Source organism: Erpetoichthys calabaricus, chromosome 2, assembly GCF_900747795.2.
Source record: "Erpetoichthys calabaricus chromosome 2, fErpCal1.3, whole genome shotgun sequence".
NCBI lineage: Eukaryota > Metazoa > Chordata > Cladistia > Polypteriformes > Polypteridae > Erpetoichthys > Erpetoichthys calabaricus.
In genome coordinates, this window is record NC_041395.2 from 254974417 (window position 1) to 254999669 (window position 25253).

General features: G+C 39.1%; 1 protein-coding gene across 1 annotated transcript in view; it reads left to right on the plus strand.

Moving 5' to 3' along the window:
• ccdc6b (coiled-coil domain containing 6b) overlaps positions 1–7930 on the plus strand; it is a 61529-nt gene extending 53599 nt beyond the window's left edge. The window contains exons 8-9 of the mRNA XM_028795394.2: positions 1214–1335; positions 5414–7930. Of these exons, the coding sequence (XP_028651227.1) occupies positions 1214–1335; positions 5414–5605 (314 nt within the window). The 3' untranslated portion in view covers positions 5606–7930. The remainder of the gene's footprint in view (positions 1–1213; positions 1336–5413) is intronic.
• The last annotated feature ends 17323 nt before the right edge of the window (positions 7931–25253 follow it).

Below are 25253 nucleotides of genomic sequence, written 5' to 3' on the forward strand. Positions count from 1 at the left end.
GGGCTGAAGTTCTCTGGACCATTGAGTTATGGGGAAAGTTTGTTAAGTGGACCTTTAAGGTTTATATTTCAGTACCTCTGATGTATATGATAATTACAATAAATACATCTTTGATGAAAATTGTGGACTTGAAAATCTGACTGATTTTTTATTTGTTTCAAATGTTGCCTGCTGACACAGTTTAGTTGGTTATTCTTTTTTTCCTATTATGATGAACAGTAAACATATGTAGCAGTAAAAGCTCAAATTAAGCCTTACTTAGTAAAAAGTAAAAATTATACATTGCCTTTGTGTTTTGTTAAGGTTAATTTGTAATTTTTATGGAAAGAGGAAAATAAATACAGAAAGAAATGCAGGTAAATTTACTTTTCAGGTATAGCAGGCAACATTTCTACTTTGTTTTTCTTGTTTATGGTTAATTTTACCAATGTTAAGGGATGCTCCTAATAGAAAATTATTTTGGCTGTGCAAAGCATACTTGAGGAGGCTTTAGAATACTTACAGATTTCAAAGTCAACTGTTAAATGAAGTGACACAGTGTTTTCACTTTCATTGTTCTAAATCTTTTTTCATACCTGACCTCACCTGTGTATTTAGTATTGTTCTGCAAAAGTCTAATCTTTTGTCTGATAGGACGGTGTGACTGTTTTATTAAATTCTGTATTCCTACAGATTTCATTCCATTTCTGTACAGAACTAACCTCAGTCCCACATGTTAACAAAAGTAAGACCATTTTCATGTGTAACATGACTTTGTATTCAGTCTTTGATTAATAGTTTAAAAATTGATTCACTATTAGGTGTCAAATATATTTTTATTTTCGATCTGGGGTGCTGTTTCTTTATAAGTAAAATTCATTCTGCTTAAACTGTAATTTAATAATGCACTGCTTAAACTGTAATTTAATAATGCACAGGCAATCATTTCCATCAAACTACTATTTATGCCATTACTCATAAATAAAAAGCCATAGACTTAGCAGCATTAGATGTCATATTGGAACCAATCGACCCCAAAGCAGGACATGCATACTATATGTACATGCACTAGGTTAACTTGCAAGTTAACCTAATATGCATGTCTTTGGACTATGAGAAGAGAAGGCCTATGCAGACTTCCCCGAGTTGTGAGGAGGAAGCACTAAATGTTGTCATTATGTAAGCTTATTTATTTACATTTATTAATTGATTGATTGTGTTTACTGTTGTGTAGGTCTGTCATATGCAAGTCACACAGTTGGTTTTACACCACCAACCTCATTGACAAGGGCTGGAATGTCTTATTACAATGCACCTGGTCTTCATGTACATGTGTCTTCCTCACATGGTATTGCGGTAAGTATATTTTTCACAGGAAGTTTAATTTATATGGCATCAGTCTGTTCAGATTTACTGAAATACCAATTTAACAATCATGGAAACGTTAATAATGGCAGGCAATCTTTTAAGTTACTTTAGATAGAGGAATCAGCCAAATAAGTAAGTGTAAATGTAATGAAGTCACCTTTAACAAGAAATATTAAGCTTTATAGGGTATTATTTTTGTTTATCTTTTGTAAATTGCTTTGAACGATTGCATGTAAACATAACAAAATGTAAGAACTGTTTGCATTTGTATTTTTGAACATCATGTTTTCTGGTAAAGGTATGTGATAAACAATGTTAGAATTATATGAAAGCCAAAATTCAGTTTATGTTAAGGAAGAAAGATTATAGACTAGTTTAGCGAGTTGAGTATAAAAAAAAAAAAAAAAATTACAAAAGAAGTTAAGGATGGCATATTGTTGAATTATGCCAACCAGGCCAAATTGCTTCCCAAAATGGAGCAAAAGATCACCAGTACAGTATTCCAAGTCTTCAAACAAACTGCGTAAGAAGTGGCACATCACAAGTACACAGAAAAGTACCAGCACAGCAATACCTATTGATAATCTGTTAGATACTTGATTTTGAAATAGTGTCTGTATAGAGAAAGAACAATTAGCAAAAGAAAACAAAAAATGTACAAACAATTAAGCTGCTTCAGTATTAGGTCTGATTTCCCATCCTCAGAGGCAAGATCATTGTTATTCTAACTTTTGCCCTGCAGCTGTACTACTTCCTAGTTATTTATCATGTTTCAGTTAATAAGTTTAAGGTTCAAGGGGAAAAAGGTTAAGAGATGGTGCAAATAATGTAGCGTGTACAATAATGCATAACAATAGTTTAATAGTATAAATTAGTAGTTTTGCTGTATTGTGAAAAGTCTGTCCCATGCATGCTTGTGCCCAAATGCACCTATACCCTTTGGCTATAAAGTCAAAGAATTTTATAGTCTTGGGGATCTCGGTGTAAGGTTTGTGGATGATATATGATCATCATGGAATACCTGATTTATGTGGCTGTGCGTGTATACTAAACTTATTCACTGACATTTTAGATTTGCCTTGTACTTGTAGTATGAGCTGAGCCATGCAAATAACTGAGCAGTATGGACTTTTGGCACATTAAATAAATACATTTTATTTTGAAATTAAGCTGTAGACTAACCACAGGTATGGGGAAAGATGCACTTTCTAAAGCTTGTCTCAATTTTTTAATTTTGTCCTTGTCTTGAGAGAGTGAAGCTCCCATCTTTTTACTTTTAAACTAATTACAAAGTGGCATAAAGTGTCAATTTTAAAAGCATCTTTTTCCTTAAAAGATAGGTAGGAGATTAATGCAGTCCAGGACTAAAATTTAGCACCTGGTCCATTAGTCCCTTTTACAGTATTCTATATAGTATTCATTTAGGCAAATTGTTCTAAGAATATCAAGTTTAACTAAGAACAATGTAACACAGAAAAATGTTACTAGGCTGGTATGTTTAAAAAAATATGGACTTTCTTTTATAGTGAACTCAGACGTTTAATTAGTTACCTCCAAAAGCCGACTCCAACAAGTGCATCTCATCTCATGGAAACCACAGCTCTGAGCATTGTGCAGATGTACATTTTGATTGGTTTCAGAGGATTGGAGAAAAAATTAAGTTGCCTGTTGGACTGATTAAATAAACATCACGTTTGATTGAGCCACTAGTTACTTACTTGGGTGTTAGTGAGGATGGTGAGATTTGTGACTAGCTCCAAATAAATTTTGGCGCAAAACATTCAGGGATCTACTAGGAAACTGAAGCTGAAGAGGAGTTTCATGTTTCAGCACAAATACAACCCAAAGCATACATCTAATGTTAATCAAAATTTGAATGGCTCTACTAAAATTAAGATCAACATTCTGGAATGACTCGGCCAAAGCCCAGGAAAATACTGCCAAGTCATGATGTGCCAAGTTGATTAGAGTCTTAACCCAAATAGAGTGCTAGCTCAAGTAGACTGAGTGTTGTATTAAAAATCAAAAGGTGCTTCAATTAAGTATTAGTTTAGGGGTATGCGCTTTTGCCACCAGGTTTTCAAATATTTTTGATTTTTATTCTTCCCTAAATCGTTTCTGATTCATTTTCATCTTTGTATAGGTTAGTGGAAAAAGTTCTGACATGATTTATCTTTATTTTTTTTAAATGACAAAACCTGTCTTTTTAATAGGGGTGTGTAGACTTTATACATCCATTGTTGGAGTCCATGGTTTCTTATTTCAAAATTAGTATCCTACATCACTAGATAGTCGCAAATTTTCATTAATTTCAAATTAAGTTCACATTTTATTAATTCTCCTAGCTATAGTGAGGTAAAGATTTGGCAATCTATTAAAGTCTTGTTTAATTTTTGTCATCATATTACAGAAATCCAATGTGAATATAGATTGTACATTTTGCTGTAAGGATAACTATTATTCCTAGATATTTTAGCAACTTCTTCTTTTGGCTGCTCCCGTTAGGGGTTGCCACAGCGGATCATCTATTCCTAGATATTTTAACTAACTTGTGATAATTACCAAGAAGTAAACTAGCCTAAACTAATGTGCTAAACAATTTACTGAGAAAAATGTGCTTGTGTCCAGGTTAATGTTGAACCCAGGTATTTTCTGAAGTTCCTCTTAAGAGATTTAAAGCACATAGAAATGATAAGTGTGGATTTGTTGTGTAGAGAAATCATTTTGTTAGAATAGATACACCTTAAGTTCAAGCCCTTCCATTATGATCCGCTTTATTTCTGACTATTTCTGGAAACTGATAGTTGCTTACTCAGTAGCAGGCCTCACGGTTAGGAGACCTAGGTTCTCTTCTCACATCCTCCCTGCGTGGAGTTTGCATGTTCTCCCCGTGGCTGCATGGGTTTCCTTCCACAGTCCAAAGACATGCAGGTTAGGTGCATTGGTGATCCTAAATTGTCCCTAGTGTGTGTGCCCTGCCTGGGGTTTGTTTCCTGCCTTGCGCCCTGTGTTGGCTGGGATTGGCTTCAGCAGACCCCAGTGACCCTGTAGTTAGGATATAGCGGGTTGGATAATGGATGGATGGAAGTTGTAAAGAGTATCGGCGATTACTGTTTCTGTGTTTTAGTGTGAAAGAATTTTATATATCAATGACACTATTAATTCCCCTTAAAGTGTGGAAAAGATAACATCTTACCAAAATCACAATGCCAGGAATCTGCAGCAATCTCTGCAAACAAGAATACTTTTCTGAGTGTGCATCCTGCAGACCAGTCTCACTCCTGAACATTGGTGTTGATACTGACAGAAGCTTTAGCTAAAAAATAGAGAAAGTGGTTCCTTTTATAATACCACAAGATAAAAGTGGATTAAAGAAGACGTCTATTGTCAATGTTGCATGATTGTTTAGTGTAATATACTGTATATACCCCTGCTGTATCTTTCATTGGTCTTATCTCTAAAAACAGAAAAGGCTTTTTGATAGTTGAATCAAGGTGTCTGTTTACTGTATTAAGCAAGTTTATTGGATGAATTAAATTATGATATTCTATCGCAGAAGTCTCTGTATAATCATCAGTTTTCTTACTTGTTATAGTCTGTTATGGACTGTTGTATATCCTGGCAAGTTTAACTTTATTGCCATAACAACGTCAACTGCAGAGAATTTGAATCAATCCTCAAACAATTAAACACCAACACACTTTTAACATGTTCATCATAATTACCTACAATGAGAGATTATTATGGTGCATTTGAAAACTTGTGGGTGAGTACTGTTATGAAATCTAGTAGTTCTGGTCTTGTTTGAGCCATTATCTAAACTTCAACAAAGTGAACAGAGGGTGAACAGGTTTTAATGGTTTTACATTTTTGTTTGCATTAGTTTCTATGTATAAATGACCAAATGTGAATGTTTACATTTGACAAAAGTTGTACTGTATGTCATCAATATACAGGCTAAGAAGATTAAATAAATTAAAAATTACCTTATTTTCTTTTTGATACCATGTAATCTCATTTAATGTAAATGGTTGAATTCAGTTCTATTTGTATTTACCTGTTACAGAGACCTTCACCCAGAAGAAGCAATAGTCCTGATAAGTTTAAACGTCCAACTCCTCCACCTTCTCCAAACACTCAAACTATGGTCCAGCCGCCTCCACCTCCACCACCTCCTCCAGTCCAGCCAGTGATACAGTCTGTGACATCCCAAGCAGCTGCTTCTCAGCATACAGCGCATTCCCCTTCTCAGCCATAGTGCATGTGCTCTTCAGTCGCTTCATTTAAAATGGACTTGTAACAAAGAGCAGTTTTTAAAAAGCCAAAGGCTTACCTGGCATATATGGGTTTGACTTACTTGCACTGAGATTATTTAGGCTTCACTGTTAACTGTGTTGTAAAAGTATGTTTAGAATGCAGCCAGTGTTGAGCTATTGCAACACTATACATAACAAACATACACTTGTCAGTGTTTTCTGGAGGTTTGCTTTGGAACATCCCCCTGACTGAAACGGATGCCTCTTGATCTTCGATAGTACTGCATTTTTGTCATGTGGCTAAACTCTGAAGAACATTGTAAAAAAGGGAACTATTAAATTTTGTTCTCCTAAAAACTGAAACAAGCAAACATAAAATTGTGGTATGATTGCTATGCTTAAATGTCTTTTGAGTTTTAATTATCTCGGTGTTCTGCTTTTTGGCAGTGCATTTCACTTATACTTAAGGGAGTTCTTTGTTAAATGCCACTGAAAGTTTTTCGATGTACAAGAAGATATTTTGGTTTACAATTCAGTAATTCTGGTATATCATACTGGCCTGTTGCCTAAATGTATAAGCAATTAAAGGTACGGTTTGAAAGAAACAAGTTTATTTTCAGAACTTGGCTTGCCAATGTTCATTGTGATTACTCTTGTGTCATCAGGTTAATCACACAACTTTCTTGTCAAACGTTCAACATGCTTTTTTGATTTCTGTTTATACTTGATGCTAATTCAAGAACAAAGCACCCTGTTAGTATCTTTTAATGTGCTAAATTCAAATACTTTTTCTTTCATTAATAAGGGAATGATTAACATAAGATCCTTAAATTGACATGCCTTTTGTAGAAAGCCTAATTATTAGCTACAATTCTAAAATGCAAAGTTTGCTGAATCCATGTAAAATGCTTTTTGCTTTCCTCAGCTAGGTTATATGTGACAGTAGTGGTAAAGTTGCAATTTGTTAGAATGAAAAAGTGTCAAGAGGGAAATGATATCTATAATAAGAAGGCCAGATTTATTAGAAGTAACAGTAATTTGCAGTGTTTAGAACACAGCTGTTCTAACACCGTAAACGTTTTGTTACTTTGCAGTGGAGTATGTGTACATCGCTTGTAAAATGATATTGTTTCTAAAGACACTGATTTAAAAAATGCACTTTTTACTATTTTTAACTCACAAAAGTACAGCTGCTTTTTCACAATGTTATCTTAATTACACATATTTCATTTAATTTTAAACAAAGTGCTGCTTCATAAATAAATATAAGGAAAATTCATTTTGGCAACAGTTCTTCATAGGATTGTGTAATGATTAATTTCAGTGACTAGATGGCATAAGATATTTGATGTAATGTGGCTCTGTTACTCATGTTATTTCTTTAAAAAGTGTAATTGATGTTGTGGGTTTTTTCTTCTTCTGTGTCCTATGATCCAAGTGTCTTTGTAAGGACTGTAGTAAATCATTTCAGAGTAAATGGCAGATTAGGAGATGTTTGTTTAAAGGTCTGAAAAATGTATATGCTCCAAAACTAGATCCATTACATACTGTATTTGCACTCAGAAGAGGTGTTTTGGTTGTTTAAAAAAAAATAGTCTCCATGTAAGTATTTACAGTTTTATATTCAGGCTGGAAATATTTGTTCAGCCAGTTTTTTGAAAACTAGATATCATATACAAGTGTGAACTGTCGTGCAGTCTCAGATGTGTAAATATCAGATTGTACATTAACACTCCATCACCCTTTTTGTTTAGCTCCCTTTAAAGGTGTTTTCCCTTGTTACAGCTTCCTGGTTTTTTTTTTCTATATAATGTTGAACCTTTTGATTTGAATTAACTGATCACTCAGCCCTTTTGTTATTATATATTATTTTTTATATCATTCATGACTTGCAGGTTTACAATAATCTGTTATTTATTTTACATCTGAAACATTAAGTTCAGCTTTAATTGATACCCTAGAAGAGCACACATACAATTGATTTTATTTTTTCTTGACATCTAGTAGACAAATGAATGTATAAAGTTTCCTGGTGTTTAATTTTAGTCATTTATAGAATGCCTTTGAGCCTTAATTCCATTGTAGTATACTAGAAATGTGCAAGCATTATCTTCTTTCTCTCCCTTTCCTCTTTAAAATTTGAAGCCTTAATGAGTGTTTTGAGCAGTCTATGTAAATATCCTGTCTGGTTTGTTCTCACTTGTTATGTCCATAAAGTGCTTTAGAGATTAATGATAATGACAAATGGCTATAAACAAGCTTCTCCAAACTATTGTTCAAATGTAATTCTTTATGCAATTCTTGAATTTAAAATGTACATAAAATTACATTGCAGAGTGTGTTTTGTTCCCATTTCCAACACGTTTTCACTGTTTACTTCACCAAAAATGTAAAGGTTTTCTTTTTCTTCACTCTCATATATCTGTCATATGTTTAAAGAAAGAATGTGCATTTTGAAAAGGTTTACTGTCAAGGCAGCAGACGCGCTAAGATTTCAGTGCTGCTTTTCGTCACTCCTCTCCCCCTGCTGAGTTTACATTCTGATAGCAAACTATTGTAATACTAGATTGTATCATATTATGTTCAGGGGGGTATTTTCCGTACGTCGCTTAAATCATCCGAGATCAGATGTCTCATCTTGGACGAGTTAATGCCGGTGAAACTCATCCAGGATAAGTCGGTTTTTCAAACGCAGCTGTGTATTAGATTAGTCTACCTGGATCTAATCATCCGAGATGAATGCGCGCGCCCGCTCTGAGTGAAAAGCCCATATATATTGAGTCTAGAAAACATGATCAGCTCGTCTTTGATAGGCTGTAACAAAATGACGAATGAACGGGCGCATTTTTTTTTCTCACGCAAGCGGAGCAAGGCCTTTTATTCGAAGGACATGAAGAATTTCAAGATTTAATATGCACAAGGGGTAACACTGCAAAAGCAGCCCAAACCAGTAAAGACGGCTGGCAAAAAGTGGCCGTCAAATTAAACGCTAAGTAGTGTGCATTGTACTTACTGAATGCAGCGTTTCATTTCCTATGTGTCAGATTAATTATTATTTAATATGTCATAATTCCAGATCAAACATGAGCACAAGGAGAACATGGGAACAGGTTAAAGTGAAGTACAAGAATATACTTCAAACTGGTAAATATTGGTATATAACAATTTAAAGAATTGTTGACATAAAGAATCATATATAATATAAAAAAACATTAATTTTAAAGCTAATAAGAAGGCAGACAAGCAAAAAACAGGTGGAGGTCCACGCGGTCCAGACCTAACCCCTGCAGAAGAGTTGGCTCTCCAGCAAAATGCCCATCGCCCTGTTTCTGAGGGTATTCCAGCGAAAAGTTCCTCCTCAGAACCAGTGGCAGGATGCAGTGGTCACTTCATTTCAGGTAAAGGATGGTCATTGCATATATTTGTCCTCCATGTGTGCCATAGGTAGGTTCCATATAGCCCTCTTTTTTTTTGGGTCAGTTGCAGGGAATGTCATATCCCTTGAACATGTGTCTGACCAACGAGATATTGACGAAGGTCAAATATTTGATGAAGACCCTGTGTCTGATTATTCATCAGGAGGAGAGGTACATTTTCCAAATAATGTTTGATCAAACTCCACTCTGATTAGTCCCATGTGCCCCAATCACATTTGGAAATCCTGGTAATGAGAATGTTAGGCTGATTGAGATTCTTCATGGAACTGTGGGTGTTTTAGCCTGTGTATTACCTGCCTGCAATGGCATGAAACGCCTCTTTTATTGTCTGCACACACAGGTGTCCAGGAAACACTATGAAAACCCGAAGGAAATATTTCAGAGCCAAACAGACTTTACGAATTGCCTGGCAAACTGCACTTTTAGATAGATTTTCCGCATCACCTACAGTATATAAAAAAAAAAAAAAGTGCCGCTTGCAAAAAACCTCAAAGCAATGCCTACCGTCTGTGTGGTTGTGAGAGCCCGACTTCGCCAAGTTTGACTTCGAATATAAGGTGCTAATAAATCTTTGAGGTACAATATTCCCCCTGGGCTAAAGCGGTATCTTTCGAAAAGAATTTCCTCTGGGAGCAATAAAGGATCTTGCCGATCGCGCAAACCCCTCTCTATATGAAATTCTCCTTCTTACAATTTGCACACCAATATCAATTGGTCGCTCATTCATGAACGGTGAAGCTATGACTAAATGAATTCCACGCACAGACACTGATTACGTGTGTGAGCTAATCCTTGTTTACGTAGAACAAACCTTCTCCGAGCAGGTTTGAGGATTAGGATGTGTTGCTATTACAACACATCCAGCAAGAGTTTCGATAAACCGACAGATCCAGGATCAGGCCAAATCGTCAACAATTACATCCGGCTAAACGACTAATCCACGTATGAAAAATACCCCCCAGGTGTTTCACTTTTCTCCCTCTTTATGCATCCCGTATATTTATACCCTTTTTTTTCCTTTTAAATATTGGAAGAAAATGAGCAAGTATAAGCAAATTCTGAGATTAACGTGGGGTTTAGAAAAAAATAAAATATGTCTAATAGACTTCCCTATCCTGTTGGACAATTCTTTAAGTGAGCCCCGTAATCACATTGGTTTCTGTCATATTTTGTTTTAGCCATTGTGAAGCTGAAGATGGTGTGGAATTCTTTTAATTGAATAAGAATAGTCAGTGAGCTAACAGTGTGACATTAGAATATTATTTGTGGACAGGTCTTGAAAATTGGGTCTTGCAAGTGGTTAGTGCTCCAGCAGACTGTTTTTCAGTCCAAACCTGTATGGTGAGTTTGCTGCTTCTCACCGTTTCTGCAGGGTTTTTCACTAGCTATAACAGTTTTCCTAACACATTCCTAAAGATGAATGTGGGTGTTAAGTTAACTGGCAACACTGAATTTGCACCGCTGAGTGTGTGAGAATAGTATGTTGAGATGGACAGACGCTCCATTCAGGGTGGTCCCTGCCTTTGACGTGCTTGTTCCCCTGATGTGTCTCATCCTCTATGACCCTGAATAGTTCAGTGCAGGTAAAGATGATGAATGTTCCATACTCCATGTTTCGTACACTGTCGAAGCTTAGACAAGCAATATGTGGTGTACAGTTTCAATGAGAAAAACTATTTTTATTTGTTTTTGATTGCAAGCCTAAAATTCTTCTGCTCCAGACTATTGAATTAACAGGATTGTTGGTGAGCTGTTTCAAAGCCTTTCATATAAATTCTGGATTACTTTTCTAAATGTGTAGTGGAGCAGATGTTTGTGCTTACACTCCCTTACCACCCCTGTGCCTTGGCTTTCATCTTTACCCAGTCACCATTTTCCCCATCTGCATGGATTTTCCTCTAAACACTCTGATTTTCCTCCTATCTCCCAAAGACATGAGTGTTATTTTATAGTCTCTCAATAACCAAACAAGCACCCTGTTCGTTTGATAAATATAGTTATCACATATCTGACTAAGTAAAAGGAGATCTTCCTCTGTAAGTCACTATGAGCTGTAAGTGAAAAGCGTTTTGTACTACAATTATGGCCATCAACAAGTACTGATGTATTCAGAAGAGACTGCAAGGTCAAAGAGATGGCAGTTCTGTTTTGATCTCTTTATATTCACAGTGGCACAGAGTGATGATGAAGTTTGATGAACCTTTTTAGGTGCGTTCACATATAAAGTGTGAAGCACTCTTCTGCAATCGCCCATATCTCTCTCTCTCTCTCCGCATGAAACAACTTAGCCCCCCGTGGTCGAATTTAATTGAAATACTGCACACTTCTTCAAGGACATTGTCAAGACGGTTCAGTTTTTCCTAAGAAATCTTGAACAGATCGTGCTGTACAGTTTTAAAATATCAAAATTTCCCATTGAAAAGCATTGGCAAATTTGCAAACTCGTCTATCGTTAAATAAAGAAACACTCTTTGCCACTTCAACTATGAGTTAGTGTACTGTCAATTTTACACCTCATAAAAGTTACAGAAACTTGTATATTTTCATTTTTTTCACCGTCAATAGCCACTACTGATGGCAAACAGATTCCCAATTCAAGTTAATGAAGCAGCAGCCTACTGAGCGCACAGGTAGGAAGTTGCTGTCGCTTGCTGTTTGAGCGCACACAGCACTGCAGTCCTTCATCGTCCAGTCCAGCGACGCATGCTCAGAAACCTCTCCATCAGCAAGTTGCTTCTGCTTTGTGAAGTCTTCTCGGCATCTTGAGTGCAAGTGAAAGAGAAAAAGTGCATCAGCACCTCAGTCCTACTGATGCTTTAATTCTTATGAGGTAAGTTAAATGATCTTCCTTACTGTAAAAATATAAAATGTAATCAAAAACAAAAGTTTAGCCTTCTCTTGTTATGATTTACCCTGTGATGTTGTGCACAAAATTACTAAACAGTTACTCATTATTAACCTTGGACAAAACCAACCTCACAGCTCCATTATCTGCAGACTACAGTGATTCATTAATTCACTGTCAGTATAATATAAGTATTCAGACATAACAGTAACAGTCCCGACTTTGGGTTATGTGCTCCAGTGAATAACTGAAGCATATCATATTTTCTAATAAAACTTTGCTGTAACTTATTGTACAAAGCCCCTAGGTGTAAGCCCACACTCCTGGCCCTCTACCCACATTTCAATGTAATATAGCTATAATAGCACAGGCAAAGTTCCGGATGGGGGAAAAGCTGATTAAGAACTTGTGTTAAATTTGAACAGCCTCACAATGAAAACAGACAACCATACAAAAATATACAGTACTGCCATTTATTTGTTTCTTCATCAACCACTATGTGGAATCATAGATGTTCATTTGGGAAAGAATTTATTTTTTCTTTTTATTCATGCCCTGTTTCCTCTCTGAGGATGTTGAGAGTAAAGCAGGCATTAAATAAATGAGAACTGGTTTTATGTGTGGACATACATGCTGTACAAATGTCCAGATTTGGGACTTCAAAAATCTGGTTACTCTTTAATTTATCATCACATTGCTGTGATGGTCGCTCGCTGTAATAAGGTTTGCCTTTCACTTCTGTTAGTCCCCAACATTTGTCATAATAGAATAGCTTTACAAGTCCCATTTAATAAAAATTTCAGCAACCATATATTTACAATAGTGTGTTTTGTTTTTTTTTTTATTTAGTTTAATTGGCAATTGCAAATTGTGGGGGTTGTGAGCGTTTTATGCGAGAGTGGACCTTGTAATGGACTAGCCTGCCCAGACTGGTTTCCAGTCTTTTGTGGTAATCCTGTTGAGATGGTCTGTGCCCCCCCCCCCAAAAAAAAAAACCCCAGAAATGGATTGAGAAAGTTCTAGAACAAGGTGTCCAACTCCAATCCTGGTGGGCCACAGTGGCTACAGATTTTCATTCTAACCCTTTTCCTAATTAGTGACCAGTTTTCGCAGCTAATTAACTCCTTTTCTCTTCATTTTAATTGCCCTGTTTTTAAGGACTCAGACCTCCGAATCGATTTGTTTCTTCATTAAATGGCAGCCAAACAGAAATGAGATGTGAAACAAGCCAACGGATGACCAGCTAAAGTGGAACGTCAAACTCCAGCCAGTTCCACTCCAACCAGTTTCTTAATGAGAAGCCAGTCCTGGCTGTTAATTAAAGCCATCATTGAATGTCATGATTTGTTGCTGCTCTCATTCTGCCACAGCAGACTGTTGATTTTCTGTTTTTTCTAAGACCACCGTCCAGATGTTTTGGTGACCTGAGCAGACCAACATGACCTCTTTCTTTATTTTCAAGTTAGTTGCTCATGTGGTGGGTTGTTTTGTGTCTCATTATTGTTTAGCTGCTCATTAAAGTAAAAGAAACAACTAAGGGGTCACGTCAATTCATACTAAGGCAAAACAAGTTAATCAGCAGCAAAAACGGCAAACTAATTAAGAAGATGATTAGAATGAAAACCTGCAGCCACTGCTGCCGACCAGGACCAGAGTTGGACACCCCTGTTCTAGGACTTACCAACTGAACTTAATCCTTTCGAAGGCTACAGTTTCTGCACAGTCCTTGAACACACCTGAGTGTCTAACTTGTTGTTAAAGTTAGGAAATCTATCATTAATAAGTATGCTAGTTGTTGAGTTAATACAATTTTTAAATTAGTAAAGATATGTCTTAAATAGCCTTGTTTCAAGTTTTTGATCCATTTATAGTATTCCCCCTAACCTCAAATGCGGCAAGATGATCATCTTCCACTGCTTTTGGAGGAGCTGTGTAAACTCTGCATTTCAGTGGCGGCACTCTCTGAGGTGTGCAGACTGGGGACTGGCCAGATCTCTGTAGGTGGATACACCTTTTATTGGTCTGGTCGCTCTGATGGCGGTCATACTCAGGGAGTAGCTGTTGCTGTAGCAGATTGGCTTCTTCTGATGATGTCCGATGTCACTCCTTTCAACAAGCGTATTGTGAGACTCAGATTATGGCACTCCCTGGGTGCCTTGTCTGTTGTCTGTGTATGCTCCAACCGCGGTGAGTGATGTCTCGGTGAGGGAGACATTTTATTTGCAGCTTCGCTCAGTGGTTGATGGGTGCCCACGAGGTGACACTCCTCCGGTCATGAGTGACTTCAATGCAACCACTGGCACTGACAGGGCTGGCTATGAGGATTGTCTTGGTCCCCATGGGTCTGGTGACCATGGTGAAAGTGGCTTCATGTTCCTTGACTTTGCAAAAGGTCAGGGGCTGCGAATCATTGGATCCTGGTTCCAGCAGCCTGAACCGCATTGTTGGACTTGGTACTCCAATACTGGTGATGCGATGAAGGAGATCGATCACATCCTCATGGGCAGACACTGGAGGCTCTTGCAAAACTGCAGGATCTACAGAAGTGCCCAGTTTGTGAATTCTGACCACAGACTTGTTGTTGCTAATCTTAAGATCCAGCTTAGGTCCAGTAAGTTACCACCTACTAGGAAAATGAGCCTGGACTTGGCCAGACTCCAAGACCAAGCTGTTTCTAATGAGTTTGTACACAGTTTGTGTGAGGAACTTGCAGATTTGGGTACGACTGCCAATGCTAATGTGATGTGGGAGACCTTGTGACAAGACCCTGAAGGTTGCAGAGGGTTGTGTTGGTGTTAACAGAAGGAGGTGTTTCATCTCGCAGGGTACCCTGGATATCATTGAGAGGAGTCGCAGCGCATGGCTCAATGGCAACTCTGGTCTGTACCGGGAACTGGGAAGGACAGCTGCAAGGGCTCTGAGGGCAGATAAGGAGGCGTTTGTTAGAGGAATCTGTGAGCAAGTGATGCACCATCTGTGGTCTCGCGACCCATGTCCTGCTTACAGAAGAATCAAAGCATTACGCACATCCAAATCTGTTCCTCCAAGAGTCACAGTCAGGGCGACTGATAGAACGGTCCTTACGAATGACACTGCAGTTGTGACCCGCTGGGCTGGCTACATTGAACAGTTGTTCAAAGCTGATCCTCCGGCTAGGACTTTGGATGTCTCTGGGTCCATGGTCCTTGAGGCTGATCCTCCAATTAACTGTGAACCACCCAATCTCACCGAGATTGCACAGGTGGTGAACCAGCTGAGGGGAGGAAAGGCTGCAGGGATCTGTGGTATCCGGGGTGAACTTCTCCAGGCAGGTGGTAAGGCCGTCCTCCTGGCATTGCAAGAAATCTTTGTTTCCATTTGGGATACTGGCATCATCCCAACTAACTGGAAAACGGGACTTGTCCCTATCTGGAAAGGGAAGGGAAGGGTGATTGCCTGGATTGCAGCAACTACAGGGGGATAACACTGCTTTTGGTGCCGGGTAAGGTCCTCGCTAGTGTCGTCCTCAATAGGATTCATGATCACTTGCTCACCTACCAGCAACCGGAACAGTCTGGTTTTGCGCCTAAGAAGTCTACCATCGACCGATTCCTGGCACTGAGGGTTCTCATGGAGTGCAAACGTGAATATCAGCAGAGTTTCTTTGCCGCTTTTGTCAATTTTCGCAAAGCGTTCGACTCAGTTCATCGAGCTCGAGTGACATAGCGTGTCGGAGAAACTCGAAAGCTCAAGTTCACAAAGTCGCACAGTGCCCGAAATAAAAAAGAAGTTGTCACATATCAAAGTCGTTGTGAAAAGGTGACTCGTAGCCCACCGTCTGAGTGTCATATGAAAGCTTATTAGGGTACAGTGAAAATAAAGGCACACAGTGTGAAAAAAGCATGAAATGTCAACTTTAATCTCGAAATTTCCATTTTAATCACGTAGTTTATTTTGTTATTAAAGTAGAACATCATAAACTTCATCTTAAAATCGTTTAATTTACTAGTTTCTCAAATCCCATCGTAACTGAAGTAGCACTTTAAATGCTTTGTTGTGTATTTGATCTTATATGTGCTCTATGTGCCTGAATCACTACGTGCTCTTCCTCCGACAGGACACAGAATCCATTGCGTTCGTAATATTACAGCTCTCTGAATAATTAAAATACTGAAAAGTATACGTGATATCATTTTCATGATGATATGAGTTAAAGCATGTTATTAAACATGGGAACACGGTGGCGCAGTGATTGTTCATGTCTTACAGCAAGATGCTTGCTGCGCCATGTGCGACCTTCAATGAAATGCTTTATTACAGAAGTGCTGTCTTTTTCAAACGTACTAACCCCCAATTCCTGTCCTTACTTTTCTTTCTCCAAATACCCAATCGCCACACAATCAGCTCTGTAATAGATGTTAAGCCATCTGTAAGCTTAGAACGCCAATTCTTCAAAACGTTTAAGGAACATCGAACTATTTTCATAATGTTTCATTATTCTATCCATCTATCCTTCCAGTGTCGTGCCAGCCACAGCACGAAAACAGCGCGAGGAGGAACAAACCGTGAACGAAGCTCAAGCTCGCTAGCACTGCGGCACCATGTAGTTAAAGTTAAAGTTTTATCTGTATAATATGATCAACATATTTTGCTGCATTTCATCTTAAAAATGATATCATCATCATATGTAAATACGCGCTTTATAAAGTGGCTCAGGTTGTGCAATATTATAACTGTATCATAAGTACAATTACCTCACAGTAACTTGCAAGTACACGCAGTTCTACAAGGAGAACTTGATGGACTGATTGAGTGCGATTAGAGTTCTTGGGATGAAACTGTTTGTGAACCACGAGGTCCGAACAGGAAAGGCTGTGAAGTGTTGGTCGGATGAGAGCAGTTCAAATAGCGAATGGCTGAGGCAGTGAATGCTTGATGCTGTATACCAACAATTCTCTTTCCGATCGCTGTAGATCTGTGATTCACACTCAGATACAGTGATATAAATACTCCGAGTGGTGCAGTGAGAGTAATATGGAAAAAGATGATCTGCTGTGGCAACCCTAATGGGAGCAGCTGATAGAAGAAGAAGGTGAAGTGAGAGTAACAACGCTAAAGCAGCTATGGTATTTAGAATAGTTTGACCATTCTGTGGACCATTATATTGTTACAGGTTAATTACAATGGGATGCATTAAATTTATGAACAATATGTGGTTAATTTCAGTGTATTTGATAAAGCCACCGTCGTGGATGTGGATCTAAGAAAGGGTAACCACACTGCTTTGACGCTGGGTGCCGCCAGTCTGCAAAACTGAGTGGAGAACTTGCGTACGACAGGGTAAGAGGTACCGTGGAAAAGTGCGTGGCTTTACGCCAAGTGTAGGTTTTATACATCGCGATTTGAACGTGGAAATGTTCTTACGCAACATTTCTGTGCGTACGCACCTTTTATACATGAGGCCCCTGAAGATCAGAGTTCATAGAAGAGGCCTAACCTCCTGTTCACCACTTTAATGGCTCCTGTACACTGCCTGGATGCAGACAGTGAGGAGACAGTCCTCCATGACTCGCAGGTCGTTCTCATGAAGTGTACCTTCCAGTTCTAAACCTCCTGCTCTCAGGTTTAAACAAACATTTGTGCTTCCCACATGTCATACTTTATGTTAAATTTCATCTGCCACACATCTGCCCAAACCTGTTTGCTGTCCAAGTCCTTCTGTAACAATTTAGCTGATTCTGCATCATCTTCCCTTCCACATAGTTTGGTAGCATCTGCAGCTTATTGATTATACTGTAGTCTTGACCGGATCATTTATTAAAAACGACAGCAGGCCCAGCACCGACCCCTGAGGGACACCACATTTATTATCAGCTAGTTCTGATAACCCTTTGCTTCCAGAGTTGGAGACAATGTTGCCTCCACTACACACCACACCTTCTTTTAGTTTGATCACTGATCTCTTGTACGTCTGCTTATCAAAAAGACTTTTGAAAATCAAGATATGTAATACCATACTCACCTCTTATATGTTTTTATTGCTTCTTTGAATTCCAGCATATTAGTGAAGCATGACGTGAACACATCTGTTCTACACATAAGCTGCTTGGTCTTTTCCTAGCACAATTTAATCCTCTCTCAGGGCAGTTTGTAAGATGCGAATAGTCTTCTGCCCATTCAGTTTTGATCAGGTTTTTAATAGACCGATAGATATGAACCGCAATATATACATAGATAGGAAAGGCATTCCATAAGATAGGTGGCTAGATATGAAACATGATAGATATAAAAGGCGTATAAATTAAATTGGTAGATTTGAAAGGCACTGTATAAAATAGATAGACAGAGTTTTGTTTTTACAATAAACTTTTTTCAGTCACATAAGAAAACTTCAATGCATTTACCAACATACTACAATCAAATTTATGTGTAAAGATAAAGCAATTCTAGTAATACAGGGTGAGCCAAAAAGAAATATCATATTTCAAACATTTATTCCACAAAAACGCTACAAGATAAAATAAATTTCATTACGACACAACAAAGGGTATACAAAATAGATTTTTTTTCACTGTGTTTTAAAAGTGATGTCTTCGAGGTGGTGGCCATCATTAGCAATGCACTCTTTGATATGATTTCTGAACACTTGCATGACTCGTTCGGCCATTTCAAGGGGAATAGTGGTGTTTTTGTGGCAAATAGCATCCTTGAGGGCTTCAAGGTTTTGAGGTCGGTGCATTTATACCTTCGACATGAGAGAGCCCCACAGGAAGAAATTGCATGGAATGAGATCAGGCGAACGTGAATGCCATCCGACATCGCCGTGCAGGGAAATCAGCTTCCCGGGAAACATCTCCCACAAGATTTGCATGGATCTCTGCGCCGTATGAGCTTTTGTTCCATCCTGTTGAAACCAGACATCCATCACATCCATTTCTTCCAGTTGGGGCTGCAAAAAGTTCTCTAGCATTTCAATGTGACGTTCTGATGTGATGGTGACTGTTGCTCCCCCCTCCTCAAAAAAGTAAGGGCTTACAATTCCAGATTCTGCAATGGCGCACCTTACTGTGCAGGGGTCTCTGATGAAATTGACAAGGGCTGGATTCGGCCCAATAGCGAAAGTTTTGCTTATTTATGCAATCATTCAAATAAAAATGTGCCTTGTCGCTGTTCATGAGGATGGCATCTCGATGAACGATTTGCAGAATGTTTGCGCACAACTCTCTACGACACTCCCAGTCTCGCTCGGTGAGTTCCTGCACTACCATCATTTTGTATGGATGGAAATTAAGGTCCTCGTGCAAAATCTTCAAAGCCATGTTGGAAATGCCCTCGGCAGAAGCATGTTTACGCACTGAAAGTCTAGGAAATTACAAAATTGATGCCCTCACAGCTTGGACTTTTTCAGGCATTTGTACAGTCCAAGGACGGCCTGGAGATTTTCTGTTCAATGTTGTACCTGTCTGTCTAAATTTAGCCACCCACTGAAGAATTGTTTTCTGATTTGGGATGTCACCATACCGTTAGGAGGAATGCTGAAGTGTGTTCGGAAGGCACGTTGCGTAGTGATGATGGATTCATTGTTCTTGAAGAATGCTTTGACAGCGAAAGCACGGTGCACACCGGACCAGGGAATGTTGCCGACTGAAAACTATAGGGGATTGCCTATCAAAGGACCCCCAACCCATTTGGCTGCCTGTACCTCGCTCAATGATCTTGAACAATATATATATATATATATATATATATATATATATATATATATATATATATAATATACACACCTGCCGACCCAACGAAATACAAATAGGCAACAACACCAGCTCAGTCCAACAAAAAGCCTTTATTCGTAGAAAGGCAGCCGGACCCAGAGCAGTCTACCAACAGTTACAAGTACAGTGAACTGCCGACCCTTTCCTCCCGAGCTTTGCAGCCTCCTTTCTCCTTTACAGGCGAGCCTCATGAGCGTTACCTTCCGACTCGGGTCTTTTCTGGGTGGCGACTGACTTCCTTTGGGAGGTCTGTAATTGCTCCCAGGTCCAGCTGAAACCCACAGTAGGGCTCTGCAGACCCCACAGTTCTCACAGCTCTCCCTTATATCATCCACTGCTCATAGTAATTCCCACACAGCCCTGCAGTAATCCGTGGCGCCGTTTAAACCAAGGGGGGCTGCCAAATAACAGTTATGGGAACATTGCTCCCTTCAGAAGTCCTCTCCCTCTGTCCTTCCATTTCGGAGGCATCCCGGCCAGGTAATGGCGCCGGCCGCCATCCATCCCAATGTATATATACTCATTCTTTAAATGAATTTTGTAAACCACACCAACACATATTATTAAACGAGAAGTTTAAAATACCACCGCTCTCCCATTACACTCTCGCTACTCCGCACATTAATGCAGACCGTTATCTGATATATTAAATGAGTTTACCGAGACTACTCCCCCAGTTCCCTGTTTCTGTTTGAACATCAGGAGTAAACGATTTGCTGATTGACACACATCAGTGTTTTTCCTGTGTTTGCCCCCTTTAGACGGGTGTTGTGAGGGGCGGGCAGTGATCAGTAAAGTTGAAACAAATCGATCAAAGACGGTGAAAAAGCGGCTCGAGGGGCACTGCTTTTAAAGGATTTGTTGAACGGCAGGAATCGGCGGGCGAAAGCGGGCACATCTGCGCTAACATACAGGGTAGAAAGGCATTGGACAGCCATTACCGAATGGCACCTATCCTGACAGCAAAACGCGGGGATGAAGGCTGAAGTTTTTTTTTTTCTTTTAAGCAATGCAAATTTTAAAAAAGTGTAATTCCAGCACCACCGATTACATGCATGTAGCCATCCCCCTACACAGAAGCAAGTAAACAGCTGATCATCAGCAGCAGTCGAGGACAAGCGACTACTACCGTCATTGCAGATTTTTCCCAGTCAAGACCTCACATTATATATTTTTTTTTCCTAATAATGCCGGGATGGACAAATTTTGTGGGCGCGATGTTTAAAACTTCGACTTCTTCCGTTTTTTTGACAATGCGTACCTTAGTACTTGACCTTCGCACGTTTTTTTCGGTGATTCTTGCGGAGTCCTGTGGTGAAGCTGCATCACCGTAATAAGTCGCTTTATCACACGAGGAGACAGCTGTGCCTTTTCGTGAATTCTCTTTAAAACCTGGCACTGCATATCGTTATTGGCGCTGTACAGGTCGCTATCTGTCACCTAGTCTCAACTTCTGTGAAGCGCTCAACGCCACGAGAAGCCTGAACGAAGTCACCTTCGGTCCACTTTGCTGCAGGAATTCATTTCAGCAGCAGGGGGTGCTCGTATACAGCTAGTGAAGGACCGATCAAAGAATCGTGGGTTTGAAAATGTACTCTTATTTTAACATGTGCAATGACAGAAATAAAATAGATAACAACCTGCATGCTTAGGAACAGACTTATTTAACATTATTTCTTTTTAAATTGCGTATTTTTTTCTATTACTCATTTCTTTTTCTGGAGAAACTCCTATACAGTACATATGAATGCTCGTGAAAAAAGTGTGAATTCCTGAATTCTACACTGTACTTAAAGTTTGTCCGTGAGTTTTATTTATAACATTCTCAGACTCAATCCGTTTCAAAGCTTGGGCAAGAAACCTGTCCTGGCAGCACTGGGCAAAAGGCAGTGCCCCCCTCACCCAGGGACGATTTGGAATCGCAGAAGAGAGGTGTACCCTGAGAAACCCCCCAGTGACACTGCAAAACACGCAGACTCCACACAGGCCACATGTGGAATTCAAGTCTTGAGCATTGGATGTGTGCCGCGGTGCTAATCGCTGTGTCACTCTGCCACCCAGGTTTATCCGTGCACATTACTGACCTGGCTTTATTTAGAGATTGCAGCCTTTTAAATTGAACCCAAAGTCTGAGGCCAGTATCATGGTGTCATCTTTTTCTGGGTGGGTTTCCCCTCCACAGAAGTTGACTGGGTGACTTTACTTTAGCCCAGAATGGGTAAGTTGGTCCCCACATTTCATTCCATGGCCCCCTGTAATCCTGATTTGGGTTAAGCAGAAACCGGGGGCCCAGTGATATTTGTACAGTTATTAAAGTCACTTCGATTCCACAGATATCAGTAATTGTAATTAGTATGCTGGTGTCTTGGTGCTGTATTTAAAATACATTGGTGCACAGCCCTGAAAACTGACAAAGTTTCAAACTTCTGTTGACTTTCATCGCTATACCTTTACCAGCACTGTCAGGTTTAAGCTATCGGGAATCTCACACAGCTTAGGTAGGTGATAACTCCATGTGGTGATTTTTGTTCCTTCATACAGAAGAGCAACATCAGAGCAGATTCATATTTAAGAGGTTTCTTGTGCTATCCAAGGAGAGCAATAAGAGAAAGGAGAAAAGAAGATGACAGTATATGCCATGTATGCAATGCACAGAGCCACCATCTTCTTCTTCTTGCTGTTCATCTTTTTGTCCCTCTTTGATGTGGGGTCGATGTGCTGGATCAACCTTCTCCAAGCAACTCAGTCTTGCATCTCTTCTCCACTCAGGTCTTCTTTTACTTTATCCATCTGCCTCTGCTTTGGCCTCCTTTACCTTCTCTTTACCTGTATTTCCATTCCCATCACTCTTTTGCCCATATATATTAATCATCTCCCCTCATCACTTGTCCATTCTTCTTCAATCTGCTTTCTCGTACTTTCTTAGACATCTCTCCCATCTTTGTTATACTTCTGATTGTCTCATTTCTTATTTTGATAGATAGATAGATAGATAGATAGATAGATAGATAGATAGATAGATACTTTATTAATCCCAAGGGGAAATTCACATACTCCAGCAGCAAAAAATATTAAATTAAAGAGTAATAAAAAATGCAGGTAAAAAACAGACAATAACTTGAATAATGTTCAACGTTTACCCCCTCTGGTGGAATTGAAGAGACGCATAGTTTGGGGGAGGAATGATCTTCTCAGTCTGTTTGTCCCTTTTTTTGTAATATCCTCTCAACATTCTCATTTGTGCCACATCTAACTTCTTCTCCTGCACTCCCTTTACTGTCCATGTCTCAGCTCCATACAGTACATCATTGCAGGTCATACCACTGCCTTAAAAACCTTACCTTTAACCTTAATCTTAACTCCTTGAGCACACAAAATGTAGACAGTGTTCATGCTTGATTAAAATGACAAGATCAAGAAGAGGCATTCAAATGTCGATATACGGCCTAAGGCATCTCGGACATCTGGCCTTCAGGGTGCTCAGTACTTACGTTGAACTCTTTTGGGACCAAAGAGACCTATCTAATATCAGAGGGTAGAACATTCCAGGATTTTAGTCCTTTATAGCTACAGTATGTGCTTTCTACAGCAGTTTTCTTAAATTTTGAAATCTTATGATCACAATGCATACTTATCATGATTTTCAGTGATTTTATATTACCTTTTGTCACTGACATTTTGTGCGGTGTTTTTCATGGGCATGTCAATAAAGTTTATGGTAACAACCCTCTTGCCAGCCACATATGTCATAAATCTAATTTTTTGAACATTCATTTCAATTTCCACACTTTATTTTTGATTTTTTCCTTGATATTCATTCATATCTATCATTTATGTCAGTGATTTGGTACACAATGTCAATGTCACAATATGAGATGCTTCAGTTTATGTGAGATTTCTCACACATTTTTTGTGTGTGGTCGCTACCACATGACTGATGCCAATGAGACAGCTGACATCATCTCGCTTCAGCTGTTTAAGATGCCATTGTGGTATATACAGTGTCCTAGCTTTAAGGATAATAAAAAATATCTGCATGTTCTGGTGTTTATTTTTTGATTAGTGCTCAAAACATTCTAGCCCAGATTTTTGCTCAGTTCCTGTTATGATATAATTGCATTTTAAATAACAGACGGGTGTGAGGCCTCAGAAAAACCCATAACCCAGGCTAGGGCATTCCCTAGTCTGCCTAGAATAAGCCTCACCTCCAGGCAGCCTGACCCCAAATTCTACTGGCCAGCCGTGGCCTACGTGAGCCTGAAAGGGGTTTTGGCTTCAAAAGTTCAAAACATACTTTATTGTGTCAAAAACATTAAAAAAGGGCCTTTAAGACAGAGCAACCATTAAAAAAAACACTGCCTTGGAAGAATGAGACCAGAGCAAAAATATTTCTTTAAAAATTACAGAAAAGGCTAAATAAAAGCAAAACGGATTTGCCTAAAATGGCAATCCAAAGCAAACAAGTCCAATCCCCAATCGAGTAATCAGAAGCAATGAATCCTGAAATGAGACTTAAAGTAATACTTATAAATTCCACCAACAGTCAATGAAATGCTAAATGACCTGCTCCACAGTCTCAGATCAATAAGCTGCAGGTGATCCTTCAGCGGTGACATCAGGGTGGTCCCACCTCACAAAACATAAGGAACTTAAGAGAAAAACACGAACTACAGAGAAACTATGTAATAAAAAAACAGAACAATATTAAGAAAATATGCATAATTAGTGATTAATTATGATGAATTACATAATTAATTGGACTGGGACTTGATTAAAAAAATTAACTAATCACATAAATGTATGTAATTAATTGTTATTAATTGCATCTAACATTAAAACGTAATTAAAATTAATACATACTGTATATCATGAAGTAAATACTCACTGAATCACAAAAATAATGTAGAGTTAACACCAAGGAATTAAAAAAAAATAATCGCATAGTTTAAACTTGAACAATGACCTTAAATGTGAACTTTTACCAAAATATTACTTCAGTAAGTACAACCTGAATCTGAATGCCTTCCTAAAAGGCAAGTTGAGATGAAGGCAGTAAGAAAATAAGTGAGGTCAGGTCAGGGAGCATGCATTGGTACAGCGCATTGCCGCACCCACCACATGACGAAACAGCTCAGGATCCTGGTTAGCAACCCCCTCAGGCAGACATGTGGTCCAGTCCCACCTTCTGGATATAACCATCTATCTGCCACAACCAGGTGTTATGTGGGAGTCCCCTTGGCTTGGTCCCACCGCTCTGATCCTCAACAATGAGAATCCTGGGATCACCCACATGGAATCGCGCCACATGGCCGTAGTGCCGTAACTGACACTCCTTCACAATGCAGATAATGTGCCTCATTCGGGACTCCGTGAGCAACTGCTCATTCCACACAAAGTCAAACCAGCAGTACCTAAGGATTCTCCGAACAGTCACAGTACCAAAGGAGTCCAGTCTTCATCTCAGGTCACTGGATAGCGTCCATGTTTCGCAACATTATTGCAAAACAGGAAGCACCAGGACTCTAAAGACTTGGACATTCGTCCATTTGCATAGCTATCAGAAGCGCCACACACCCCTTTCCAGCGACCTCATGACCCCCCATGCTCTCCCAATCCA